This window comes from Xyrauchen texanus, chromosome 9 (assembly GCF_025860055.1).
Source record: "Xyrauchen texanus isolate HMW12.3.18 chromosome 9, RBS_HiC_50CHRs, whole genome shotgun sequence".
Lineage (NCBI taxonomy): Eukaryota > Metazoa > Chordata > Actinopteri > Cypriniformes > Catostomidae > Xyrauchen > Xyrauchen texanus.
The window spans coordinates 3,348,456-3,372,159 of record NC_068284.1 but is presented as its reverse complement, the minus strand read 5'-3'; the positions used below and the strand labels follow the sequence as shown (position 1 = coordinate 3,372,159).

The 23,704-nt window shown below is 37.0% G+C and overlaps 2 protein-coding genes across 4 annotated transcripts; both read left to right on the top strand.

Moving 5' to 3' along the window:
* The first annotated feature begins 2,111 nt into the window (after nucleotides 1–2,111).
* LOC127648818 (gastrula zinc finger protein XlCGF49.1-like) lies at nucleotides 2,112–9,878 on the top strand. 3 transcript variants are annotated; one of them, XM_052133595.1, is made up of 4 exons: nucleotides 2,112–2,466; nucleotides 3,100–3,356; nucleotides 7,948–7,983; nucleotides 8,418–9,878. In XM_052133595.1, exons 2-4 carry the CDS (start codon nucleotides 3,269–3,271, stop codon nucleotides 9,101–9,103), a joined length of 810 nt encoding a protein of 269 aa, XP_051989555.1. In that variant the 5' UTR covers nucleotides 2,112–2,466; nucleotides 3,100–3,268; the 3' UTR covers nucleotides 9,104–9,878. The 3 variants fall into 3 exon arrangements, with proteins under 3 accessions (XP_051989555.1, XP_051989554.1, XP_051989556.1); XM_052133594.1 differs by having other exon boundaries at nucleotides 2,112–2,470; XM_052133596.1 differs by having other exon boundaries at nucleotides 2,112–2,470; nucleotides 7,948–7,987.
* A 3,118-nt stretch (nucleotides 9,879–12,996) lies between these two features.
* LOC127648817 (gastrula zinc finger protein XlCGF7.1-like) lies at nucleotides 12,997–18,541 on the top strand. Its single transcript, XM_052133593.1, has 3 exons — nucleotides 12,997–13,199; nucleotides 13,426–13,537; nucleotides 17,537–18,541. Exons 2-3 carry the CDS (start codon nucleotides 13,453–13,455, stop codon nucleotides 18,280–18,282), a joined length of 831 nt encoding a protein of 276 aa, XP_051989553.1. The 5' UTR covers nucleotides 12,997–13,199; nucleotides 13,426–13,452; the 3' UTR covers nucleotides 18,283–18,541.
* Nucleotides 18,542–23,704: the final 5,163 nt, after the last annotated feature.

Sequence of the window (23,704 nt, the reverse complement as noted above, 5' to 3'; positions counted from 1 at the left end):
AAATAAATATTTTCTATAAAGGTATGCACAGCGCTGCTCACCGTCTGTCCACGGCACCCAGCTACCACTCCAGAGGAAGTGCAACTCGCATAGTTTTCCATTAAACTAGACCTAGAAATCATTATCAAAGGACAAATAATATTTACTCTAGCCATCACTGGATGATATATTGCATCTTTCATAGAGCCTACACAATGTATTTTGAGTTACAAGTATGTCTTTTTGTGGTTTGACAGTGTGAATGAAACATATTCAAGACTATGTACAGACAAACTGTATAATAAATGTCGCCATTTCTAATCTTTCAATTTGCGCAGTTGCATCAACGTCATTTTGTTCATTCTTGAAGAGGTACAAAAACCTGTCTTAACTTTTGTGCGTATGGTTATTAGATTCACAACTTTGCATCGACGCCAACCCAAACGTGCTGCTCTCGTCCGGTGTGCGACCGGTTTCAGTATTAAGTACAGTATATTATATATCACCCCCTTGTGGTCTCCCAAAGCTATTACACCATACTACATTAAACAGAAGGCCAATTGACATCGAATTAAAAATATGTTTTGTCCTGTTTTTGTTAATTGTATTTTTCAGAATTTCCAGCTAGGTGGAAATATTTTTCATGTAAAAAAAAAAAAGATATAAATAAAGTTGTTTTAAAGGCTACTATAGTGTTTAACTTTTATCTGCAGATAGAAATTTGTTAGCATATTCTGACTCGACCCACATACCCCTATTTTCTTTTCTATTCTTTTACATGTGGCCCACGTGTAAATAGATTAGGGCTGTCAATTGATAAAAATTTTTATCAAATTAATTACATGGTGTCTCGATTAATTAATCGCAATTAATAACATATACAAATATTTGCTGAGAAAGCCCCTCATATAACAATAACTCAATATAAAATGATTATACATATTTATATCAATATATAATTATACATAATTATCTATAAATATTTAAAAAATTATATATATATATACATAAAAAATATTCAGATAATTAAAATGCATTACATTCTTAATCATTGATAAGACAATACAAAAAGTGGCTTTAGAATACAATGTATTGTTTACTACCATATTTTTGATCATAAGACAATCATTGGCACACAGTTCACAGCAATCCATCAGTTTTAGATTTATTATGAGGGCTTATTTAAGGACCCGTCAATTTACACCTGCGTCAGACATTTTTTTTAATTTTTTTTTATTAATGCTTACAAAACTTTTACATCTAGAGCCGAGAGGTATATTAAAACAAACAACAAGAAAAAGGAAAATAAATAAATAAACAGTTTAATAAAAACATCAAATTGTTTACATATTACTCAAATTGGAAATTGTTCTTAGGTATTGCTGAACCTCTGAATTAAAAATTTAATCTAATGGTTTATAACCACCATACTTACATTTATGAATATTAAATTTTGCCAACAAAAGTAGAACATTAATCAAATAATATTCCTTATGAAGAGACATGTCATAGCTAAAAAAAAAACGAATAAAACATTTTCAAAACAAAGTTGAAAGCTGGGAATAATATGATCTCTAACACTCTTGCAGAAATCAGACCAAAAACAAGTCCAGTCGGGACAACTCCAAAATAAATTAAAACATGTTTCCTCCTGCAGACCGCAAAATGTACAGAATATATCGGCATCACAATTAAATCTCTCTAAAAGAAAATAATTAGTGAGGTAGTACTTATAAATAAGTTTGAAGGAAATTTCTTTGATTTTATTAGTAATTAAATATTTATGGGTAATTTCCAAATTTTGCACCATGTCAATCCAGCGTCAGACATGATTGTGTAATGTCTCAGGTGTGTTGCATTATAAACATAAAATGTTTAGGTCACTGTTTCAAGTAATATATAGTTTAATACTCAATCTTTAAAAACATCTTGAGATGTTCGTTTTAAGTTCGCATTTGCGCTCCTTAAAGTGTATTGAACGCAAGAATGTGTTGTTCTGCCAACTGAAGTGTTCTTCACTGTATAAACTGCGCGTTGCTCATACCGCTGACATTTCACTTGCCCTCTGTAGTAAACAGGTGGTACTACAAGCTTGCATTTCTCAGGACTCTTCCTTATTATGGACGGGGGGGCATTGCGATTAAATGCGTAAATTTAACGCGTTATTTTTTGTAAAATTAATCGCACTGAATTAACGCGTTTTATCGACAGCCCTAATATAGATGTCCTTTCTTCATCAATCAGTTCATTTGGTGGCGGTAATGCACCTCAAGCTTCGCCGACAGTAAACTCAAGAAGAAGAAAAAGAGGCGCTGGAAGCTCGGTCACATGATTCAATCATAACAAACGCGAACATTGGGTCAGTTTACTGTAAAACAACATACATCCACCGAAAAATAACAAAGAGTTATTGGCTCGAGGGCGTCTTTGAGGGTCATCAACTGGATTATTTATAAATGGATTTGGATTTACCACAGAAACGGATGCGTAGGTAAATTTGTGCTCGTACATGAGAAAAGAGGCATGCTCTTTTGTTTACTGTATTAGATTGTTGTAGTGTATGTTAATACTCTGGTCTTGTTGAAATTAAATTAATGTCTGTTTTCATTTAAGGATGAAAGAGCAAGGAGGCGCGTTGAGTTCGGGCGATATTAACATTATGTTCACTTAATTTAAAATAGATAAAATCCTCTTAATTCTGATTATCTTGAAAGGCTGTTTTCATCAATAGTTTGACAGGCATAACTGGGCGATCAATTTTGATTGATGAAAAGCACAATATTGCCTGTGTATAATGGAAAGTCAACACAAAATCACTAATGACATGATAGACACGCAAACTTAGAAGTTCAAACTCAAATTAAACAAATGTTTCATGTAGAGAAACGGCTGGTTGTTCAATACTAAATTAGCACATTTAATTCATTTTTTTTAATTTTATATATATATATATTTTTTCTTACATTTATTTTAGTTCTGGTGTTCACAAGCCATATATTTCTGATTGGGACACCAACCAAAATGTGTTTCAAAAAGCATGGGACAGGGTACATGAGTCTACAAGACAGAATCATATAAAGTATGAACTCATTTTTTGTATTTGATTTTTTTTTTTTTTAGATCTGGTTCTTTACACATCAGGATTCACACCTTCAGTAAAGCCACACGATCACATCAGTTCACCAATACACGCTGTGATTATCATCCTACATGTGAAGAACACGCTCCAGTCGAGTAGAAATAATTCCAGATGTAACTTCTGAACTCTGCATGACATAATATTGTAAAGATGGATGTTGTTGAGCAAAAGGAAAGCGAGAAAATAAGTGATCCAGAACCCTGCAGAATAGAAAACGAAGATCCTGAAGAACAAAGAGGTTTGTGTCCATTCTTGATTCTTCATTAATTGACTGGGCTGCACAATGTGAAGGGAAAATGTGATATGAAATAAACTTGTTGGATTATGTGATGGCAATATGCAATGTGATAAACCTAAGATTAAAGGCCTCAATATACTTCCTGAGAAGTTCTTCAGCATTCTTCACTCGGGATTAAAGGAAGTTCTAAACAGCCGAGCAAAGGTATACTGTGAACATTCAGACAAACGCCACACTGCTGTGGGGGTGTTTAGAAGAGTATTTAAATATGATGATGCTACATGTAAAACCTAAACTAATGTGACATTAAAATGTGTTATCAATTGCTTTATGCCTCATTCTATGAGTAGAATTTACATGAGGTCCTTAAAAAAGTAGTTTTAAGCACTCAATTTTGATTGAAGTAATATATATGCAGTAGAACATTTTTAATTTGTCTTGTTTACATTCTGAATTCACGATGGTAATGCACTAACATGCTGCACACGGTCATAATATGCGCCGATTATACTTATTGTAATTTATGATGGCACTGATATTACTGTAGTGTATAAAAGTGTTAATGTGCAGAATAAAGACAAAAGTATGATGATAATGGGCTATATGCATGGAACGTTAATTACAACTTCCGGAATAATATAAGCCAGCTCAAAAACTTCTGGTGAAACGTCACTTGCTGTAGCGGCATATTAAATTTTTGATAGACAGTGTAAATGGCCTGTAAGGCGATATCAATCTTTTTTTTTTTGTAACAGTTATTCACTTGTTTAAATAGATTATAAAAATAAGTGAACGAAATGAAAAAGACGTTTAAATTTCAGCATTGTGAGTGGAAGACACATGAGCACTGTTGCGTCCCTCAGTGTTCATCCTCAGCTAAATTCAATTAGACTATTAGTTTTCAAACGTACCCCTCTGACAACCAACAATGGCCCCCCATGGTGCTGTAACCTTTGTTTCTCCCCTCTTTGCTGGCTCAGTAAGTGACAAGCAGATCTATGCAGAGTCAGGAATACTTACATTACTTATGCAGGATATGGCAATAATGGTGGACAGAGGCTTTCTTAAGGATGACCGTGTGCCCTGTAAATTGTACAGGCCTGCATTTCTTTCTGGGAGACCTCAGATGCCAGCACACGAGGTCAGGGAGACCCAGGCTATTGCACATCTGAGTGTGCATGTTGAGTGTCTTATTCGCCATTTAAAGGAACATAAACTCTTTGACACGGTTATCCCCTAAATATGTTTGGTAACATTAACCAGCTTCTATGTAGTTGCATGCCTTCTGTTAAATTACCAGAGTGGCCCTCTTGTAAAAGCTTTGTCTAAATAGATGCATCAAGACCAATGCACAGTTCTGTTTAGTATTTAAACTATTTGACTGTTGTTAGCTACTGTTTTGTTTAATGATAAAGAATGGATTTACATCTCTACAACTTCATACAGGGATCTGTATTTTCCCCTCATTTTCAGTTTCATGCTTCCAGTGAATAAATCTTAGATTTGTTTGTAACTGCCTTTTTTAAAGGGCTCCCCAAAGCTTTGTGTATTTTATTGTGGCCATTACAAACAGCATTTAAACAATACTATTTTTAGGTACTAATGAGATATAACCTCAAACACATAAATAACATTTATAGGAAAATGTGTAATTTAATAAATTAATGATGAAATGTTCAACTACATAACATAATTTGTATACATTGTATACTAGAATTATATTCTATTAGAATATATTTGTGGCAGATGACAATAATGAGCACATGAAAACTGCTCAGAAATGTAATGAAAACCAAACTATTTAAACTTTGTAAAAAAACTGAAAGTTAACCATGGAAATTTTCAAGCCAAAAGCATAGGTAGGTAGAAGTAAACATAAACCTTTTGTTTGATTGTTTTTATGACTCTCCTGTCTCTGAATATTCTTTGAATAAACAATTAAATAAATGCTATTCCCATTGTTGTCGTGGGTGGAGCAGTTTCCCTTGGCATTCCTCTGTAAATCTCATTCACATGCAGAACTGACATGTCTGGAAGGTCACATGTCCGGTCACAGGCCCCTTTGTACAAGTTACTCCTGAAAATATACACAACTGAACCGTTAGACAAGCATGTATGTACTGTTTGTTATTATCATAAATTAATGCTTTTCATGTCAAATTCTACTTCAGTGTTGTGTAGCTCTACGCTACAGGGATGTTGTGTGTGTATGTGTGTGTCTGTATGGACACTCAGTTCAATTAGATGTTCATCTTAAGTCTAATAAAGACTAGTCTAAAAATACAAAGTACAATTTTACATTTCCAGTACATATTTTAATTCATGTAGCAGACATACTGCCCATTTCTACAGATTACCTGATCCCAATGTTCTCTCCTTGGGCCGTTCGATTACGTTAGCTAAGTTTGCTGTCTATAGCTAGCCTACAGAACAAAATAATTATACTGTACTTTTGCTAACTTACCTTCGTAGTCATGGATATAGCTGGATATAATAAATCCCTTTTCACGTTTGCTTGATGAAGTCTTTGAATTTGAATGAATTAGGCGGTGTACGTCATCATTTGTGTTGACTCGAGGTAGATCCTGCAGGTAGAGAGTATAGAACATCTTTGACATCTTCTTCAGGAATGACAGTTGACCGGAAATGCCCGAGCTAGCTTATCTAAACCAGGAAGTAATCGTGCATATAGCAAATAGAGGCATATCTATCTTTGGGCAGATGTGAGAATGGCTTTCACTGCAGATGGCACATAAGTGAAAGGGCACTTGAGAGTTCTTGTTGACTGATTTTGACTGACTGAACAACATAAACAGAATGAGCTGTCGGCGTCAAGGTAGGTGCAGAAATAAGGTACTGTTTATCCTTGCTGTAAACAATTCAGTCATAACCATATCAAATCCACATACAGGTGAACTCAGAAGTTACTTTGGTTGAAGTCATTAAAACTATTTTTTAACCACTCCATAGATTTAATATTAGCAAACAAAGCTGTTTAGAACATCTACTTTGTGCATGAGTGCATGACAAGCCATGTCATTTAAGGTCATACGGTCCGTTTTTATTTTTGAACTTATGTATACTGAGTGTGATGGTCTTATGGTTTATACTGGTTTCCAGTATGTTACAATGACCTTTTGATATTGGCAGCAGAACTATTCATAACTGTTTTTCATACAAATAAATGTTATCAATTAATGTAGTTTTACTGTGTGGGGCATAAACATATGCAGCCTATAACTTGCAAAGGGTATAGGCTGATCTTAGTGTCAAAAAATGATGTCTCTGCAGAACCAAAATAGGCTTTTCCCAAGCAGTGGATGTTTTCAAACCATTGAGATTCCCTAATTTCATTGGATAGTTTAAAAATGCCCATACCGGTTTGGAAACGCCTACAGATTTAAAAATACCCATTACTCTTCCGCAGAGACCTATACTTAAAAATCAGTAATCGGCTTCAAATTTCCTCATTGGTGCACCTCTAATCATCATGGCAACAAAGTTGTAAAATTGGATATAACTTTAAACAAAAAGGTTAGTAAATTATTTTATTGCACTAAAATCATGTAAACACGCATATTGTTTATGTCTTATGTCTATACTTTTGAAACAGTGAGTATTTTGAAGTTCACAGATTGGCCCCATTGACTGCCATTGTAAGTGCCTGGCTGGAATCCAGATTTTAGATTTTTTTTAAAGGAAGGGCAAGTCAAAATACATTTTTGTGGAAATCAATTTTACACCATAAATGATGTCAATTGACCTTAACTTGTATTAAAAATATTGTATTAATAATATAGAATACTAAAATATTCCTTTAAGCATTAAAGTCAGTATGTATTGCCATTGTATTCATCAACTGAAGTCATGTATATATTAACTGGTGGCCAAAATTTTGGAATAATGTACAGATTTAGCTGTTTCAGATGGAAATTGGTACTTTAATTCACCAAAGTGGCATTCGACTGATCACAAAGTAAAAAGTGCTATTAATGTGTAAAAGTGATTGATGTTTCTACATTATGAAGGGATGTCACATGATTTGTGTCAGTGCTGCCGAATACATTAAAGTCTCTGAAGTGACGCGTCAGCACAACCTCAGCTCCATCTACACACCAAAGTGTTTTTCACATACGTTTTGCCTCACAAATGATTTCTGTGAGAGTACAAAGCTACAACTTTCCTAACTTCATGAAATACATATTTTTACCCCTGAGGGAAGAACGAAGAAGAGCTTCTCCAGAAGTATATTGAGGCTTTAAGACAGAACAGTCTGAAGGTCTGTACCAAGTTTGGAGGATGTAGCTTGAAAGCTGTAGGAGAAGTTACATATAATTATTTTAGTCTTTGTTTAGGGATTTTTGAAAAACCCAAAATAAGCCTAATTTGTAGAACAGTATGTTGGCTTTTTCAAGCCAACATAATTACAGTCTATTTATCATACAATGTGATTCATTCCGCATGGACTACTTTAATGTCACTTTTTAGTTATTTATTAACTCTTGTAAAAACAAGTGGCAATGGGCTACCATTGAATTGAATTCAGTCAAGGTGATATTCAATAAATTTGTTTTCCTTTTATGTTTCACAGAAGAAGAAAAATCATACGGGTCGGAACAACATGAGGGTGAGTAAGTAATGACAGAATTTTCATTTTTGGGTGAACTTTTCCTTCAGTAATGCAGGATCTTGCTTCAGTTCATGTATTTAGTTAATGTATTATTGGGACAAAGGCAATGCTTATGTTTTTCAATTTAATAATTACTAATGTAGAGTGTTTGCCAAATATTTCTTCAATTGGACGGATCAAAGTTATAACAAAGAAATTACAAAGAACATTTTTAATTTTAAAAGAATGTGATGAATTTCATTTGATCTAATCTTCTAAAAGTGTGGCAGAATGCTTCATATATGCTTAAAGCATAGAACAATATGTATTTTAGCAATATATGTTTAAAAGCACTAATATTAGATTATAGTATTTTCAGTTGTTCTGAAACAGGGTTTCACTTTCACATCTATTCCTCTGAATTTGTATAATTACGTTTTTGTTCATTTTAGACATAATGGAAGTAAAAGAAGAAAACGAAGAGCTGAATGAAGTGGAGTGTAACCATAAATTGGACCATCAGTATCAGAAACCTCACCATTTAATAACAGGAGAAAAATCTACTAGTGGCTCACAGACTAAAAAGAATTTCAAGAACCAAGAAGGAACTAAGAAAACAGATGCCAGGCCATTCACATGCCTCCAGTGTGGTAAAACTTTCAAAAGAGCGTCAGATGTCAAAGGTCATCTGCGCTATCACTCTGGCGAAAGGCCCTTTAACTGTGATCAGTGTGGTAAAAAATTTATATTGGCATCACACTTAAAGACACACCTGACAGTTCATACAAACGAGAAGCCGTACTTGTGTTCTATTTGTGGAAAGAGTTTTTCACGGCTCAGCATTTTTAAAGATCATGAGAATATACATACTGGCGTTAGAGATCATGTGTGCTCTGAGTGTGGGAATGCCTTTATTACAGCCAACGCCTTGAAAATGCACCAAAGAACTCATACTGGAGAAAAACCCTACAAGTGCTCACACTGTGAAAGGAGTTTCTCTCATTCAGGAGCCCTGAAAAGACACGAGAGGGTGCATACTGGAGAGAGGCCGTACCACTGCCCTCTTTGTGGGAGGAAATTCACCCAATCCAGTAATCTACTGACGCATGTAAAAAAGCATTGTCCAAAGTCACATTGATCATCTTCAGCTGCAATATAAATCATGTGAAATTCAGAAAACTATGTAATGAATGTGGTAATGGGATATGTGATTAGCAAATAATTCATACACTTGCCAACTCAGTTACATCCTGTTGTTACTTTTACATTTCTGATGTCAGGTTCTTGATTATATCTGATTAAATAACAAATATAACATGAGTATGCAAATGAACATGCTGTGTCTGGAATGTGCTGAATATGTCCTGGCCAACACGAAGCACATAAAAAAATATACAGACATATAAAGCAAAAAATGACATCAGAATTGAAATGATCGATTGCAAGGGGAGAACAACAGTATTGAAAAAAATTATTACCAAAGCACTTTTCACTGTGTCCCAAAAATAAATTGTGATTTAAATGGATCATATTTGGTTATAATGTAATTTCCCCATTAATCCCACTTAAAATGTTAATTTCAGTTTGTTGCCAAAATAAGTCATAAATTAGTTCTTCACACCCACTTTCCACCCTTTCCCTTAGAAATAAACTGTTGGTCATATGTTGATTTGCAGTTTCTTTGCAGGTACCAGAGATAAGTTGCAGTCTGTTCATATTTACCAATGAAACTGAGAAGTATTTAAAGTGGATGTAACATTTTAGGTGTTAAAATACTTTCTCTTATCCCAGAATAATATGCAGAGACTAAATATGCACATTAATGTAGACTGTAACTACAGAACAGTGTGAAGTATGTTCCCCTATAGATCCTTTTCCGGAGGACCAACACACTCTTCCGCCAAAAGAACAACTACAAGTCGTTCATAGGTTCATTTTCTTTAAAACACTAAACAATGTCCCTGCATTTGAAATTGCATACTGTCAAAATATGTACTGTATTTGATGAAGGACACATTTCTCGGATGGTAAAACAGTACGTTCTTAGGTATATGTGAGAAGTATGAATAGCTTCCGAAAATACTTAATCGGGGGACCTGTTGAACTGTGACTAGAATATATGATGTATGTAATCCGCTCTGGTTCTGTTAAAAAAAGCACAATTTAAGCACAAGGAACCGCTTTCTTGGTGTATATATAGCACTTACAGTTAAAAATAAAAGAGCTGTACAGCTCGCAGTTTACTGCAGTTATTTTAAATCCAGCATTTTGAACGTGACGTTTCCTCAGCTTCCTAGGGATTATGAGATAGTAGGTGTTCAGTCGTTCAGAACTTAGGTCATATAAATAGTAGTTCATCCGGGTATTTCTCGCTTACTGTTTTATAAATGCTGAGAATTTGGACATGTTACTCCATTGACATACTAGATAGCAGGAAAGTATGGCTAGTCTGATGCAACATGTGTCTCTGTGGCACTATGAAAATTTGTTTTCAGAGACCCGTCTCATGAGACGCAACAACATTGACAATGGCGTGACTTGGGGACAGGACTATCTATTGGATCAATGGCAGATTGGGAGCATTTTCATAAATATGTTTATTTTTGCTATTCCGTTTGATGGCACGGAAATTAGATTGTTTTGTTAAAGCTGAACTTTGTCTCTTCACTGTGTGTTTTAAACCAGGCAATAATAATTCAGATGTGAATTCTCATCCAGACTGCTGCTAAAGTAGCATATCGAAGCACTCGGAAAGACACTATCACATTTTACCTGTTTTTCAGGACAAACCAATCACGATCATTTCCCTGATGGCCAATGTCACCCAGACATCTATTTGATTTGGAAGATGCATTTTTAATGTTTGTTTGTCTGCAATGCGTCTATGTCAATATGGATGTTCCGGATGTCCATTCGACATTTATGATATAGAATGTTTGTAAAAAAATAAATAAAAATGTTTTATGTTTAAAAACCTCGTCCAAAGCGAGGGCTGTGTCCGGGTCCTCGGCACAAAGTCGAGTTCATTCCATGTGGGGGTTGGTCTCTGCCAAGGCTGCGCTTTGTCACCAATCCTGTTTGTGATATTCATGGACAGGATATCGAGGCGTAGTCGGGTGGGGAAGGTGTGCTGGTTCGGTGGGCTGGGGATCTCATCGCTGCTTTTTGCAGATGATGTTGTCTTCATGTCATCATCGGTCCGTGACCTTCAGCTCTCACTGGATCAGCTTGGCAGTCGAGTGTGAAGCAGCTGGGATGAGGATTAGCACCTCTAAATCTGAGGCCATGGTTCTCAGCAGGAAACCGATGGAGTGCGTACTCCAGGTAGGGAATGAAGTTTTGCCCCAAGTGAAGGAGTTCAAGTACCTCGGGGTCTTGTTCACGAGTGAGGGACAATGGAGCGGGAGGTTGGCCGGAGAGTCGGGGCAGCAGGGGCGGTATTGCACTCGCTCTATCGCACCGTTGTCACGCGAAAGAGAGCTGAGCCGAAGGCAAAGCTCTCGATCTACCGGTCAATTTTTGTTCCTACCCTCACCTATGGTCATGAAGGTTGGGTCATGACCGAAAGAACTAGGTCAGCGAGTACAAGCGGCCGAAATGGGCTTCCTCAGAAGGGTGGCGGGCTTCTCCCTTAGAGATAGGGTGAGGAGCTCAGTCATCCGTGAGGAGCTCGGAGTAGAGCCGCTGCTCCTTTGCGTTGAAAGGAGTCAGTTGAGGTGGTTTGGGCATCTGGTAAGGATGCACCTGGCCGCCTCCCTAGGGAGGTGTTTCAGGCACGTCCAGCTGGGAGGAGGCCTCGGGAAGACCCAGGACTAGGTGGAGAGATTACATCTCCACACTGGCCTGGGAACGCCTCGGGGTCGCCCAGTCAGAGCTGGTTAATGTGGCTCGGGATAGGGAAGTTTGGGGCCCCCTGCTGGAGCAGCTGCCCCCGCGACCCGACTTCGGATAAGCGGTTGAAGATGGATGGTTTTATGTTTAGCAAAATTAGAATGCAATCCAAATGAAAAGATTTAAAAACGTACATATTGGAGATGTACGTGTGCTATCTGGGTTGCGATAACAGGCAAAACATCTGTGTAATCATTGTACAGAAACATTGTTTGACAAGGAAACATGCTTGCTATCCTCTTGTACAGTCTGTTCCTAAACTTGCTGTGCAAGTTGATAAGTTAACTTATATGGCTGTTTGTTTTCTTATTTTGTGACAGGATCTGTTTTGATCAACCTGACATGGTAATTGTTAACTTGCCTCGTATTTTAGCATCAAGTGCTGAGAATATTTCACAAACTGGAAGAAATGGACCTGAAACACACTGTTCACATGGGTTGTGTGAGATTTCGGCTATTGCTACATCACACGGAAACACACTTGACAAAAGCACCTGGGAGAAAGATATTCAGTCATTTTCTGTCAAGGTTTTCAGTCAGAAGCAGGATAATATTGTCAACGACGGTATATTACAGACGTCCGCAGTAATAATTACTTTACGGACATATGTTTGGAAAACAAACCCAATCCGAATATGTCCCATCATCATATGCCAACCTCGTGCGGTGTAAGATGAAGTTAACGAGCATTTGTGCACTTGCGTTGTAATTATGGCTACCCTGAATGAGACCCCATAGTGAGTTTTTTAAACCGCTATAAATGACAAATGTATCCTCGTCAACAATTCCTCTCTTACTTTAGTGTAAGTATGGTAAGCTAACACCATAGTTAATGTTTGCTACTAAAATAAAGGCTGTTAGGCTTTTTGTGTCAGGGTGTGTTCCATTCAGAAGTGATCATCGCTCCTTGCTAATATAGTGCACTCACTGAAATAAACTATATTGGAAATAGTGAACGAGTGAGCGATTTGGGACACAGCTATAGTGAATTGATACAGTTAGGATTCGGATATAAAATGGAAAAGAATATATAGAAATATATCTGCTACATAAGGTGTGTTTATGGTTGTTTGTGGTCTAAGCTGACAGCAGGTGGCGGTAATGAGCTAAAAGGGAAGACGCCGCAGTGTTGTGTTGACGTCATACGGGCTGCGCTACAATTTTTCAGTCTGCTGTGATTTAAGGTGTATAAAACGTTTTCTCATACATTTATTTTTTCATATTTTCTTATGTTGAATCATACTGGTGAAGGTGCGGGTGAGGATATTTCTAGATTTAAGATACTTTGACAGCACGAGTGACGAATTCATTTTCGCTAGGAAGAACTAAAGCGAAACAAACAGGTGAAAAATTATTCTTTGTTTTTAAATGAATGAATGGGACATAGACAGCAGTGTGAGTGAGATTTAGAGACATTGAAGACATTGACAAGTGGCTCCTCCGGTTCTGTGTGCGTTAAATAGATTGATGTTGTTTTTTCCGACTGTCGCCGTAGAACAACTAGAAACAAAAACAAAAAATCCTTGAATTGGTGAATTCCTTAGTCTTTCCCAATGTTTCTATTTCCAGGTGTAACAAATTCTGACAGCTGAACTGATGGAGTTTGTTAAAGAGGAGAGTGAAAACATGAGTGATCCAGAGCGACACAGAGTGAAAAATGAAGATAATGAGGAACAAAGAGGTTGGTGTCCATTCTTGAGCCCAGTTACAGATGCTTTGCACTAATGTTAGACATTGTTGTGTAATTAATAATCTCTAATAGCAACGTTTATGAAAAATGAAATGATAATAAAACTTAATGATAATGACAAATATATAAATCCTAAAAATAACCAAGATTTTCACAGAAAAGCTCGATGATATATTCTGTTTCTAGAACGTTAGGAGTTGTTAGGAGTCTCCTTTTCAGAGTTGTAACTTGACACTGCATTTTAAAAAGTGGTGCCAAAGAAATGACAGCGGTTCAAGACATCTATTGCATGTTTATATGTGTGGTAGAGCGGGTCGGTTGCCAATCGTAGGGTTGGTGGTTCGATTCCCGGCCCACACGACTCCACATGCCGAAGTGTCCTTGGGCAAGACACTGAACTCCAAGTTGCTCCCAATGGCAGACTAGCGCCTTTGCATGGCAGCTCTGCCGCCATTGGTGTCTGAATCTGAGTGTGAATGAGTGATTGGGACACAGTGAAAAGTGCTTTGGTAAACCTCTAAGGTTAAAAAAGCATTATATAAGTGCAGACCATTTACACTAGGCCTGTTGATCTGTCTGGCTCTCTCTTTCTCTCTCTCCATTTACAAACCAAGTGCCAGCAGGCAGGGCCATGGGGGCGATGATGTAAAGTAGACATTAATGTTGTTGCCGTAGAGGCTGTCATGATTTAATGGGCCCCCAAGTATTGTAGGGAAGTCATGGAAGTAGTGAATAAGACATTTTTGCAGCTTGGTTTCAATAATTGCTTTTACATTATTGGAGATTAAGTTTTGAGTTTTTAAAGTTACAGTATGTTTTTAAAGAATTACGACCTCTTGTGTCAAAATATAGAGGAAAATGTTATTCCTAATGACGTGACCCCTTTAATAATTGATAATCTAATGAAATTAAATTCATATTTTTAAATGTGACTTAATAAAATATAATTCAGGTTTGAAGCATAATAAAAATGTAACATTGAATTTCTCATGCAGCAGCCGAGCGAGCTGAAAGAGTGACCAAAAACAAACTATTGGGTCCAAACTATTTAAGTGAATCTGTTAGTTTAGACTGTTGATGTTAATGAACTGATTAAGATGATTAACATATTCACTTATTCACTGTATATGTAGCGCTGGAATTCCATTTAATGTAAAATCAGTTTGTTTGTACAGTTAAATTATTATTATTAACTATTTTAAAGAAGATTTTCCCTGATTCACATGAGCCCCTGCGCATAAGTCTCTGCATCATCTTATAAAGGTTAATATTTTAATTTGTACTGATTTTTATAACTTTTTTCAACTCAGTTTCGGAAAATACATTTATATGTTCAATTATATTTTGTCATGCTAATTGTTATCTTCATAGTTTTTGTTCCACACAGAATAGTATTTATGTGGCAAAAAAGCAATAAAGGTCTTTTATAATGGTGGCAAGAAAAAGTATGTGAACCCTTTGAAATTAACTAGTGATCTCCTCTTCATCAAAGTCACAAGTATTGACAAAACACAATGTGCTTAAGCTATCAACACACAAACAATTATAATCGTTCATTGTGGAAAAAGTATGTGACCCTTGAATAACTGGTCAATCCTCCTTTGGCAGCAATAACCTCAATCAAGTGTTTCCGGTAGCTGCGGATTAGACCTGCACAACGTTCAGAAGGAATTTTTTGACCATACTTCCTACAAAACTCCTTCAACTCAACCATATTTTTAGGATGTCTGGTGTGAATGGCTCTCTTGTGGTCTTTCCACAACATCTCTATTGGATTAAGGTTTGGGCTCTGAATGGGCCTCTCCAAAAGGTGGATGTCTTTTTAAGTCATTCTGTAGTTGATTTACTTTGATGTCTTGGTTCATTGTCATGCTGCATCACCCAACTTCTAATGAGCTTCAGCTGGTGCACAGCCATCCTGACATTATCCTGTGGAATATCTTAATACACTTGGGAATTAATTTTTCCCTTAATGATGGCAAGCTGTACAGGCCCCAAAGCAGCCCCAAATCATAATGCTCTCCATCGTACTTCACCATTGCCATGATGTTTTTTGTGTTGGTATGCGGTGCCCTTTTAATGCCATTCGTAGTGCTGCATATTCTGCCTAAACAATTCAACCTTACTTTCATCAGTCCACAAAACATTTTCCCAGTAGCGTTGTGGAGTGTCAAGGTGGTCTTTGGCAAAATTCAGGAACGCAACAATGTTTTTGTTGGAAAGCGGTGGCTTCCTTCGTTGTGCCCTACCATGGACACGATGCCTGTTTAATGTTTTACATGTAGTAGACTCATGAACAGAGATGTTAAGTTCCAATGATTCCTTCATATCTTAAGCTGTCACACAAGGGTTCTTTTTTTACGTTATTGAGCATTCTGCAGTGTGCTCTTTGAGTCCTCTTGGCTAGGCGGACAATTCTAGGGAGAGTAGCCGCCGTACTAAATTGTCTCCATTTATTGACAGTTTGTCTAACTGTGGACAGATGAATATCTAAAGGCCAATTCTCACTGCCCCAGCAAACACCAACATCCAACATTGTTGTGTTTCTTCGGATCAGAGTGATCACCCTGAATTCAACATGTTCAGTTGGTGTTTGCTAAGTCTTGGAATATTTTAACAGTCTGGTGTGATTTTCCAACAATTTCCAACAAACTCTGATGTAATCGTACATTAGTGCGTACCGTAGCAATGAAAATGAGGTAAGTGCCCCTGTCAACTCAGAAAATGAATGCACCTGCATTGATATAGCATTAGAAACACAGTCAATCATTATTAATCAAATTTTTGTAGTGAACTTGGTAAAGCAGTCTGTTCCTTTCTAAAGAAAACAAAATTTTATGTTAGTGTTGGGTTCAAAATTTGTGTGGAAATATGTACAAATAAGCAAGATACAGAGATTAATTTGTGCTGGAGTGCTCTTTTCTCTTGCATGAAAAACACAGATCCTTTATTTCTCAAACGGCAACAAATCATGTGGAAATAGCAAACGCTGAACTAAATGTAGATCTGAAATAATATAAAATGATATCTGCAATAATATAAAATATTAACTTTCCCCACTTTTTGTGGAAAAAACACAAACCTCGTGTAAATAATTTGATTTATAAATATTGCTGTCCTGTGAAGGAACTCTCAGAATGAATAAATTACCAGAAAACTTTTTTTTTTTTTTAAACGTAGTTGTGTTAAATAGGGTACAGCCTTATGTCTCTACTTACAAATATGTTTAATCAATGGCACATCATATTTATATATAAGATCGCACATGTTTGTCTTCATTTGCAACCTCTTTCTTGTCAGTCCTCTTCAAACGCAAACAATGACATGCAAAGAAGTATGTTTGTTGGATCAGTGTGAGCACGACATGTTGTTTCTCAACATTCTAAATACAACAGCCAACTTTAGAAGGAGGTGTTTGTGTTGCGTTTGTTGAGGCAGTGTGAACTGGCCTTAAGCACTTCAAGATATTACTTTGAAACCCTTTTCAGCTTTATTCAAATCAACAATTCATACTTTTTCTTTCCACTGTATGTTTCTGTATTTAAGATGTACTTATAAATGCACTTATATTTATAGTCTATATAACTACATTTATGTGGAACTATGTAATGATATTTATAAGGCAATATTGTTTAATTCTGTAATCGTAAATACTGATTGCCAAATTCAATAATATAATCTGATTGTGACATATTTAAATCTATTGTCTTAAAAAGCTTCAATGTTGCAAGCTTCTTTTTATTAGTAGCTTGTAGTGTAGCTAACTTTTTTGAAAGTCTAGCTTGTAGAAATAGTTTAAAGTAGCGGCCCCAACACTATAATATATTAGGAAATTAAATAGAATGACAAAACAAAACTTAAGTACCTCAATGATCACATAAGAATAGATACTGACCTCTGGCTTTTTGCCATTGATACTGTAGTTCAGATTTTGTTTTTAATTAATCTCACATTTGTTGTCATTTAATTAATTTCTTCTGTTCATTTTAGACCTAATGGACGTGAAAGGGGAAAGCCAAGAACTGAATGAAGTGGAGGAGAGACATCAGTATCAGGAACCTCAAAGTTTTTTAACTGAAGGAAAAAAATGTTTTAGTTGCCCACAGAGTGAAAATAATTTGTTACAAGTCAAAAATTCTTTAACCTGCTTTCAGTGTGGAAAGAGTTTTACACGTAAAGAGAACCTTACAGTTCACATAAGGATTCACACTGAAGAGAAGCCTTTCACATGCCTCCAGTGTGGAATTAGTTTCAGACATAAAGTAACCCTTAATAGGCACATAAGAATTCACACTGGAGAGAGACCGTTTATATGTCCCCAGTGTGGAAAGAGTTTCACATGTCCAAAAAGTCTCAAATATCATTTGCACTCTCTACACACTGGAGTAAAGTCATTGAACTGTGATCAGTGTGATAAAAAATTTGTTATGGCATCAGACCTAAAGAAACACATGAAAGTTCATACAAATGAGAAGCCTTACATGTGTTCTTGTGGAAAGAGTTTTTCATGGTTGAACTGTTTTAAAGAGCACCAAAAAATGCATGCCGGTGTGAAATCTTATATGTGCTTTGAGTGTGGGAAAACCTTTACTAGGGCCAGCAGTCTCAAGATGCACCAAAGAATCCACACAGGAGAAAAACCTTTCAAGTGTTCACATTGTGGAAAGAGTTACACTGCTTTAGGATCCCTCAAAACCCATGAGCGAGTTCATACTGGAGAGAAGCCATATGAGTGAATTTCATGTGAGAAGAGTTTCAGCCAATCAAGGAATCGTAAAAAAAATATGAAAGTTGTCACAGTGAGCAAAGTTCTTCAGATGCGATACATAGTAAGTAGATGGTATAACATTTTGAAAAATGCAAAGATAGTATTTAGTAGCATAACTAGGATATTATGGGCCCTAGTGCAAAAACACTTGATGGTTCCTCGCATATTAGGAAAAATGTTTAAGAGCCCAATATTTGTAACCTGAGTTATATATATATATATATATATATATATAAAAAAATGCACAAACAATTTCAATCATTAAACACTGTTTTTAGTTTTTTTTTACTCCTCTCTGAAATGATGATGTCTATAGATTGGAGTGAATTGCATTCAGACTATTATGGTAATGCTTGGAGCTAGCGCATGCAATGCTTCGTAAATATACATTTTCCATAAAGAAATATTTGTAGTATTGATGGATTATTGTAATGGGACAGCTAATAATTAACATCAGAGAATTGCATCATACGGTCATTTACATACACCTGGAGATATTAACACGATTCGATAATAGAGCCCAACAGTGCCAGCCCACTTTTTCAGCCGTCTGGTTTCCGGAAGTATTTCCCCCACTCATTTCTTCCCTGGACTTTTTATAAAATCCTTCATAAAAGAGTTGTGAGCCATGAACCAAACCAATCAGCTCAGAGGAGAGTCACAACATCACAAACTTTGTTTTGAGGCAAAAAAGGATTTGAAAATCAGACATAAAGAAAAAGATACAAGGCTATGTACATACCGTCTTTCATGAAGCCACAAACTATAAAAAAAACGATTGATTTTAGGTTGTTGATTATAAGTGTAGAAAAATATGATTAACGTTTATTGCACATTTTTCCAATATGTACAAATATACTTTATGTAGTTTAAGGGTGAAGGGAGACCAACTCGATTATCATGGGAGTGGCCGTTCGTTCCGAGGCACAGTAGGTCTGTCTTTAAAAGCTTAAAAGTTATCGTTGAAAATCAATTAGTCTATGGGATAAATGAATGGAATTTTTACATCCAGAGCTGGACCTTTGCACTCTATAGGGGTGACCCGGCAGACAATAATCCGTGACCCATTTTTGGGCCAAGACCCAGTGGTTGAGAAATGATGATATAAAGGATTTGAAAATGTCTAAAGATGTTTGTGCATTTTAGATGATGTCAAAATGTCTATATTATGCATTTCAGCATCTATCCAAACGTGAAAAAATGTACTAGAAAATTTATGTACAAAAACCTACGAATAATAATGATATCAGGCTGTAATACCACTAATCCAGCAAAATATATTGATTTATTTAACCACATATTAATTAAATGTAAGTCTCTTAATTATTTCTCACCTTATGTCTGTGCCCTTTTCCAACAAAATTATAGTGCACCACATGTTAATGCAATATAAGGCCTATTTACACTTGGCAACTTATTGCGTTTTTACTGATCGAATTGCTATTTCATTTAACACTTGGCCACATCAGTGAGTCTCTGCCAAAGGGATATAAGTCGGATCTTGAATTCCTGCTGTATATGCAAATAAAACAGAGTTCACTTCCGTGATTATGCTAATTCTGGGTAATGAATTTAAAAGATGTACTTTAAACAGTAAAAAAAATCGAGTTGCCCAAAGAAGGGCCCTGGCTAGCTCAGCGAGTATTGACTTTGAGTTCAAATCCAGGGTGTGCTGAGTGATTCGAGACAGGTCTCGTAAGTGACCAAATTGACCGGTTGTGAGGGAGGGTAGAATCACATGGGGTAACCTCCTTGTTGTAGTGATTAGGGGATTGGACGTGTGGTAAGTTGTGCGTGGATCGTGGAGAGTAGCATGAGACTCCACGTACAGTGATTCTCAGTGGTGTCATGCACAGTGAGCCATGTGATAGAATGCGTGGATTGACGGTCTCAGAAGCAGCTGAGACTTGTCCTCTACCATTCGGATTGAGGTGAGTAACTGCCCACACTATGAGGACCTACTAATTAGTGGGAATTGGGCATTACAAATTGGAAGAAATGTGGATAAAATGTTAAAAAAACAAACATTTAATTAACGGTTTCATTGTTGATTTATCCTTTTCCTTCATGCAATTCTTTGATGGAATATTTTACGAAAATTCCCAGATGTCCATATTGGTGCTTTGCATTACACAAGGGGAATTTTGATGTGTTTCAAATTCTAAAAAAATACACTGTAAAAAAAATAATATATATATATATATATATATATATATATATATATATATATATATATATATATATATATATATATATATATTTCACCCAACAAATGTAAAAGACTCGCATTAAAAAAAATTGGTAGGTGGAGTTCTACACAAGTTTATTATCATGTGTACACTGAACATGATGCTAACAAAAATTATTTTGAAAACATTACTTAGAGACTCAAGTGTTTGCATCAGAGGAACAGTGGGCACAAATTTGATCAAGTATTTTGGAAGTTTTGAGTGATGGATACGAAGACACAAGTTACTTTCAAACTACATAATCTGTTACACCAACAATATTGTCCCAAATGTTCTGAACAAATCATTTTCTATTACACAAAGTTGTTAAGGCATGCATTGCAGTGAAATGATGTGGTTACTATTAAAGGATTGTTGTTTTAATTTTTGCTGTGAGTTTTATGCACTAGTAGTTGTTACTGTTAGGAACCTGTTGCACGGTTAATTGTAAATGCGATTAAGGTTTTTATTATCATAAATGTTGTCCATGTGACTTGGGGGTTAAAGTGTTCTGAAGATATATGTCAACCTTTATTTATAGAGCACATAACATTTTTTTTTTTTTTTTTAAAGTTGACCCAAAGTGCTTTAAAGATCAAACAAATAAAATATATAAAATCAGACTGGTTTAAAGTTAAATATAAAATATATATATATATTTTTTTTAAATACAACATGTATTTATCTATTTCAAACTATTAAATTATCTATTCAAAAGCTACAGAATAAAACTATGTTTTTAAAGAAGATTTAAAAAATGGTTAATGATTAAACTGACCTCAAATGGAAAAGGAGATTATTCCACATAGGACCTATCACACAAAAGGCACGGTCACCCTTAGATCTATAGTGGAAACAAGGAAACTTCAATAGAAGTTGATCAGAAGACCTGAGCGCTCTGGTGGAGGAGTAGGGGTGTTGAAATTCACTGTTATATTGGGGTGTGAGACCAGATAGTGCCTTGTAAACAAAAATCTGAATTTTAAAATCAAACCTGAATTTCTCTGAAAGGCAGTGTAGAGATGCTAAAACTGGGAAAATGTGATCCCTCTTTCTTGACTCTGTTAAAAGCTTAGCTTCCGCGTTTTGAACTAGCTGTAGGTGGGATAACACAGTTTGGGGCAGACCAATGTACAATGTGTTACAACAGTCTAACCTTGATGAAATAAGTGAGTGGATCTCAATTTCCAAGTCTTTATGGGAAAGAAAATATTTTATTTTATCAATAGATCTCAGGTGGAATATGCTACCCTTGACATCAGCACTGATCTGCTTATTGAAAAGTAATGAGTCTAAAATCACTCCAAGACTCCTCACATGATCTTTTACATTTGACGACAGATGACCTAACTGGGCAAACAGGCCAGGTAAGGAGAACTTGGAGGAATCTAAAATCAGATCTTCAGATTTGCTATCATTTAATTGTAAGAAATTGTTTGCCAGTCAATGTTTAATATCTCTGAAGCTATTTAGGGTGTTCTCAGATGAACAATTCTTGTCCACTCTCACTGGGAAATAAATTCGGAATAGTCAGCGTAACAGTGATAAAATATGCTGTACTTCTGAAAAAGAGATCAGAGGCATATACAGGGAAAATAACAAGGGTCCTAAGATCGACATTTGAGGGACACCAAAGTGTAATTGAGCTGACGTAGAAGAAAAATTACCTAAATTTACAGAAAATTTAGATGGAGGAAAACCACTGGAGGGTCATACCATTGATGCTAACAACATTCTAGATGATTGAGAAGCATATTATTGTTGATAGTGTTGAACGTGGCACTGAGATCTAATAAAACAGGTAAGCCTGAATCCATGGTGAGAAAAATATAATTAGTGACCTGCAACAATGCAGATTCAGTGCTGTTTAAGGCACTCAGTGTCACAGAGGAGGCTCCCATACCACCTCCTCTCTGCCACCAGAGGGAGCCTTCTCCGGAATATTAACTATTGGCTCTGAACTCAAATTCCCATAATACCTCTTACCTGGGACTGATTGTGCTTCACACCTGCACTGCATTTACACACACATATAAGACACTCTCACTCACCACTTCTCTGTGAAGTCTTGATTTGCCTTGCATTATCAATTCTGAGCGTTTATCCCGTGTTTTGTTTATCTGGTTTTGATCTTGGACTGTTCTTGTACTTCGGATTATTGCTGCCTGCCCTGAATTCTGCCTGTTGTCTGGATTACCCCTGCTGTTTCTTCTGCCTTGCTCTGTTTGCCCTGTTTGACCCAGCCTGTACGACCTTCCTTATTAAAAGCTGCAAATGGATCCTACTGAGTCTAGTGAATCATTACAGAAGACTTCGCCAACAACCGATCCAGCAGCAGTCATGCAATTGACCACTGAGCTCACAACCCAAGCTTCTCGTCTGAACCTGCATCACCAACAATTGAATCATCTGACTACACTCACTGAACAACTCGTACGAGGGTTGCAGGAACTTCGTACAGCAGTTGTTAATGCGCCAAGTACTCCCGCCGCCCCACCACCTCAAAGTGATCCTTCAAATACAGTGAGTACATCAGTTAATCCTTGGCTCGCTTTCCCTGACAAATTTGATGGCACTGCTACTAAATGTAAAGGTTTCCTACAACAATGCACGCTCTTTGTTGACCAACAACCCACTCTTTATTCCACCAATGCCAGCCTCTGCTCCGCCCTCAGAGTCTTCCACGGCTCTGCCGGCCTCTGCTCCGCCCTCAGAGTCTTCCACGGCTCTGGCGGCCCCTGTTTCGCCCTCAGAGTCTTCCACGGCTCTGTGGGGCTCTGCTCCCGGCCCTGTTGCCTCACAGGAGGCCAGGGATGAGGCAACAGGGCCGGGACAGGGTCAGGAGGCCACCGGACAGGGTCAGGAGGCCAGGGAAGAGGCCACAGGACAGGAAGAGGGTCAGGAGGCCAGGGAAAAGGCCACAGGACAGGAAGAGGGTCAGGAAGTCCGGGAAGAGGAACGGTTACTGGGGGAGCTGGCAGAACCAAGTGAGGAAGGGTTTCCGGGGGCGGAGCCGTGAAAGGCGGGGGCCGTGGAGGACTTGGGAGACGGAGTCCTGGAAGGCAGAGCCGTGGGAGACTCGGCAGGCGGGGCACAGAGAGACTGAGGAGGCGGCGCCGAGGAAGGCTCGGGGGGCTCAGGAGGCAGTGCCATAGGGGGCCC

Bases quoted from the DNA above. Each gene is read 5' to 3' on its own strand.
- LOC127648818 (XM_052133595.1), top strand. From the start codon at position 3,269: ATGGATGTTGTTGAGCAAAAGGAAAGCGAGAAAATAAGTGATCCAGAA. The intron at 3,357-7,947 runs GTTTGTGTCCAT...TATGTTTCACAG, and splicing joins AGATCCTGAAGAACAAAGAG to AAGAAGAAAAATCATACGGG. The intron at 7,984-8,417 runs GTGAGTAAGTAA...TGTTCATTTTAG, and splicing joins CGGGTCGGAACAACATGAGG to ACATAATGGAAGTAAAAGAA.
- LOC127648817 (XM_052133593.1), top strand. From the start codon at position 13,453: ATGGAGTTTGTTAAAGAGGAGAGTGAAAACATGAGTGATCCAGAGCGA. The intron at 13,538-17,536 runs GTTGGTGTCCAT...TGTTCATTTTAG, and splicing joins AGATAATGAGGAACAAAGAG to ACCTAATGGACGTGAAAGGG.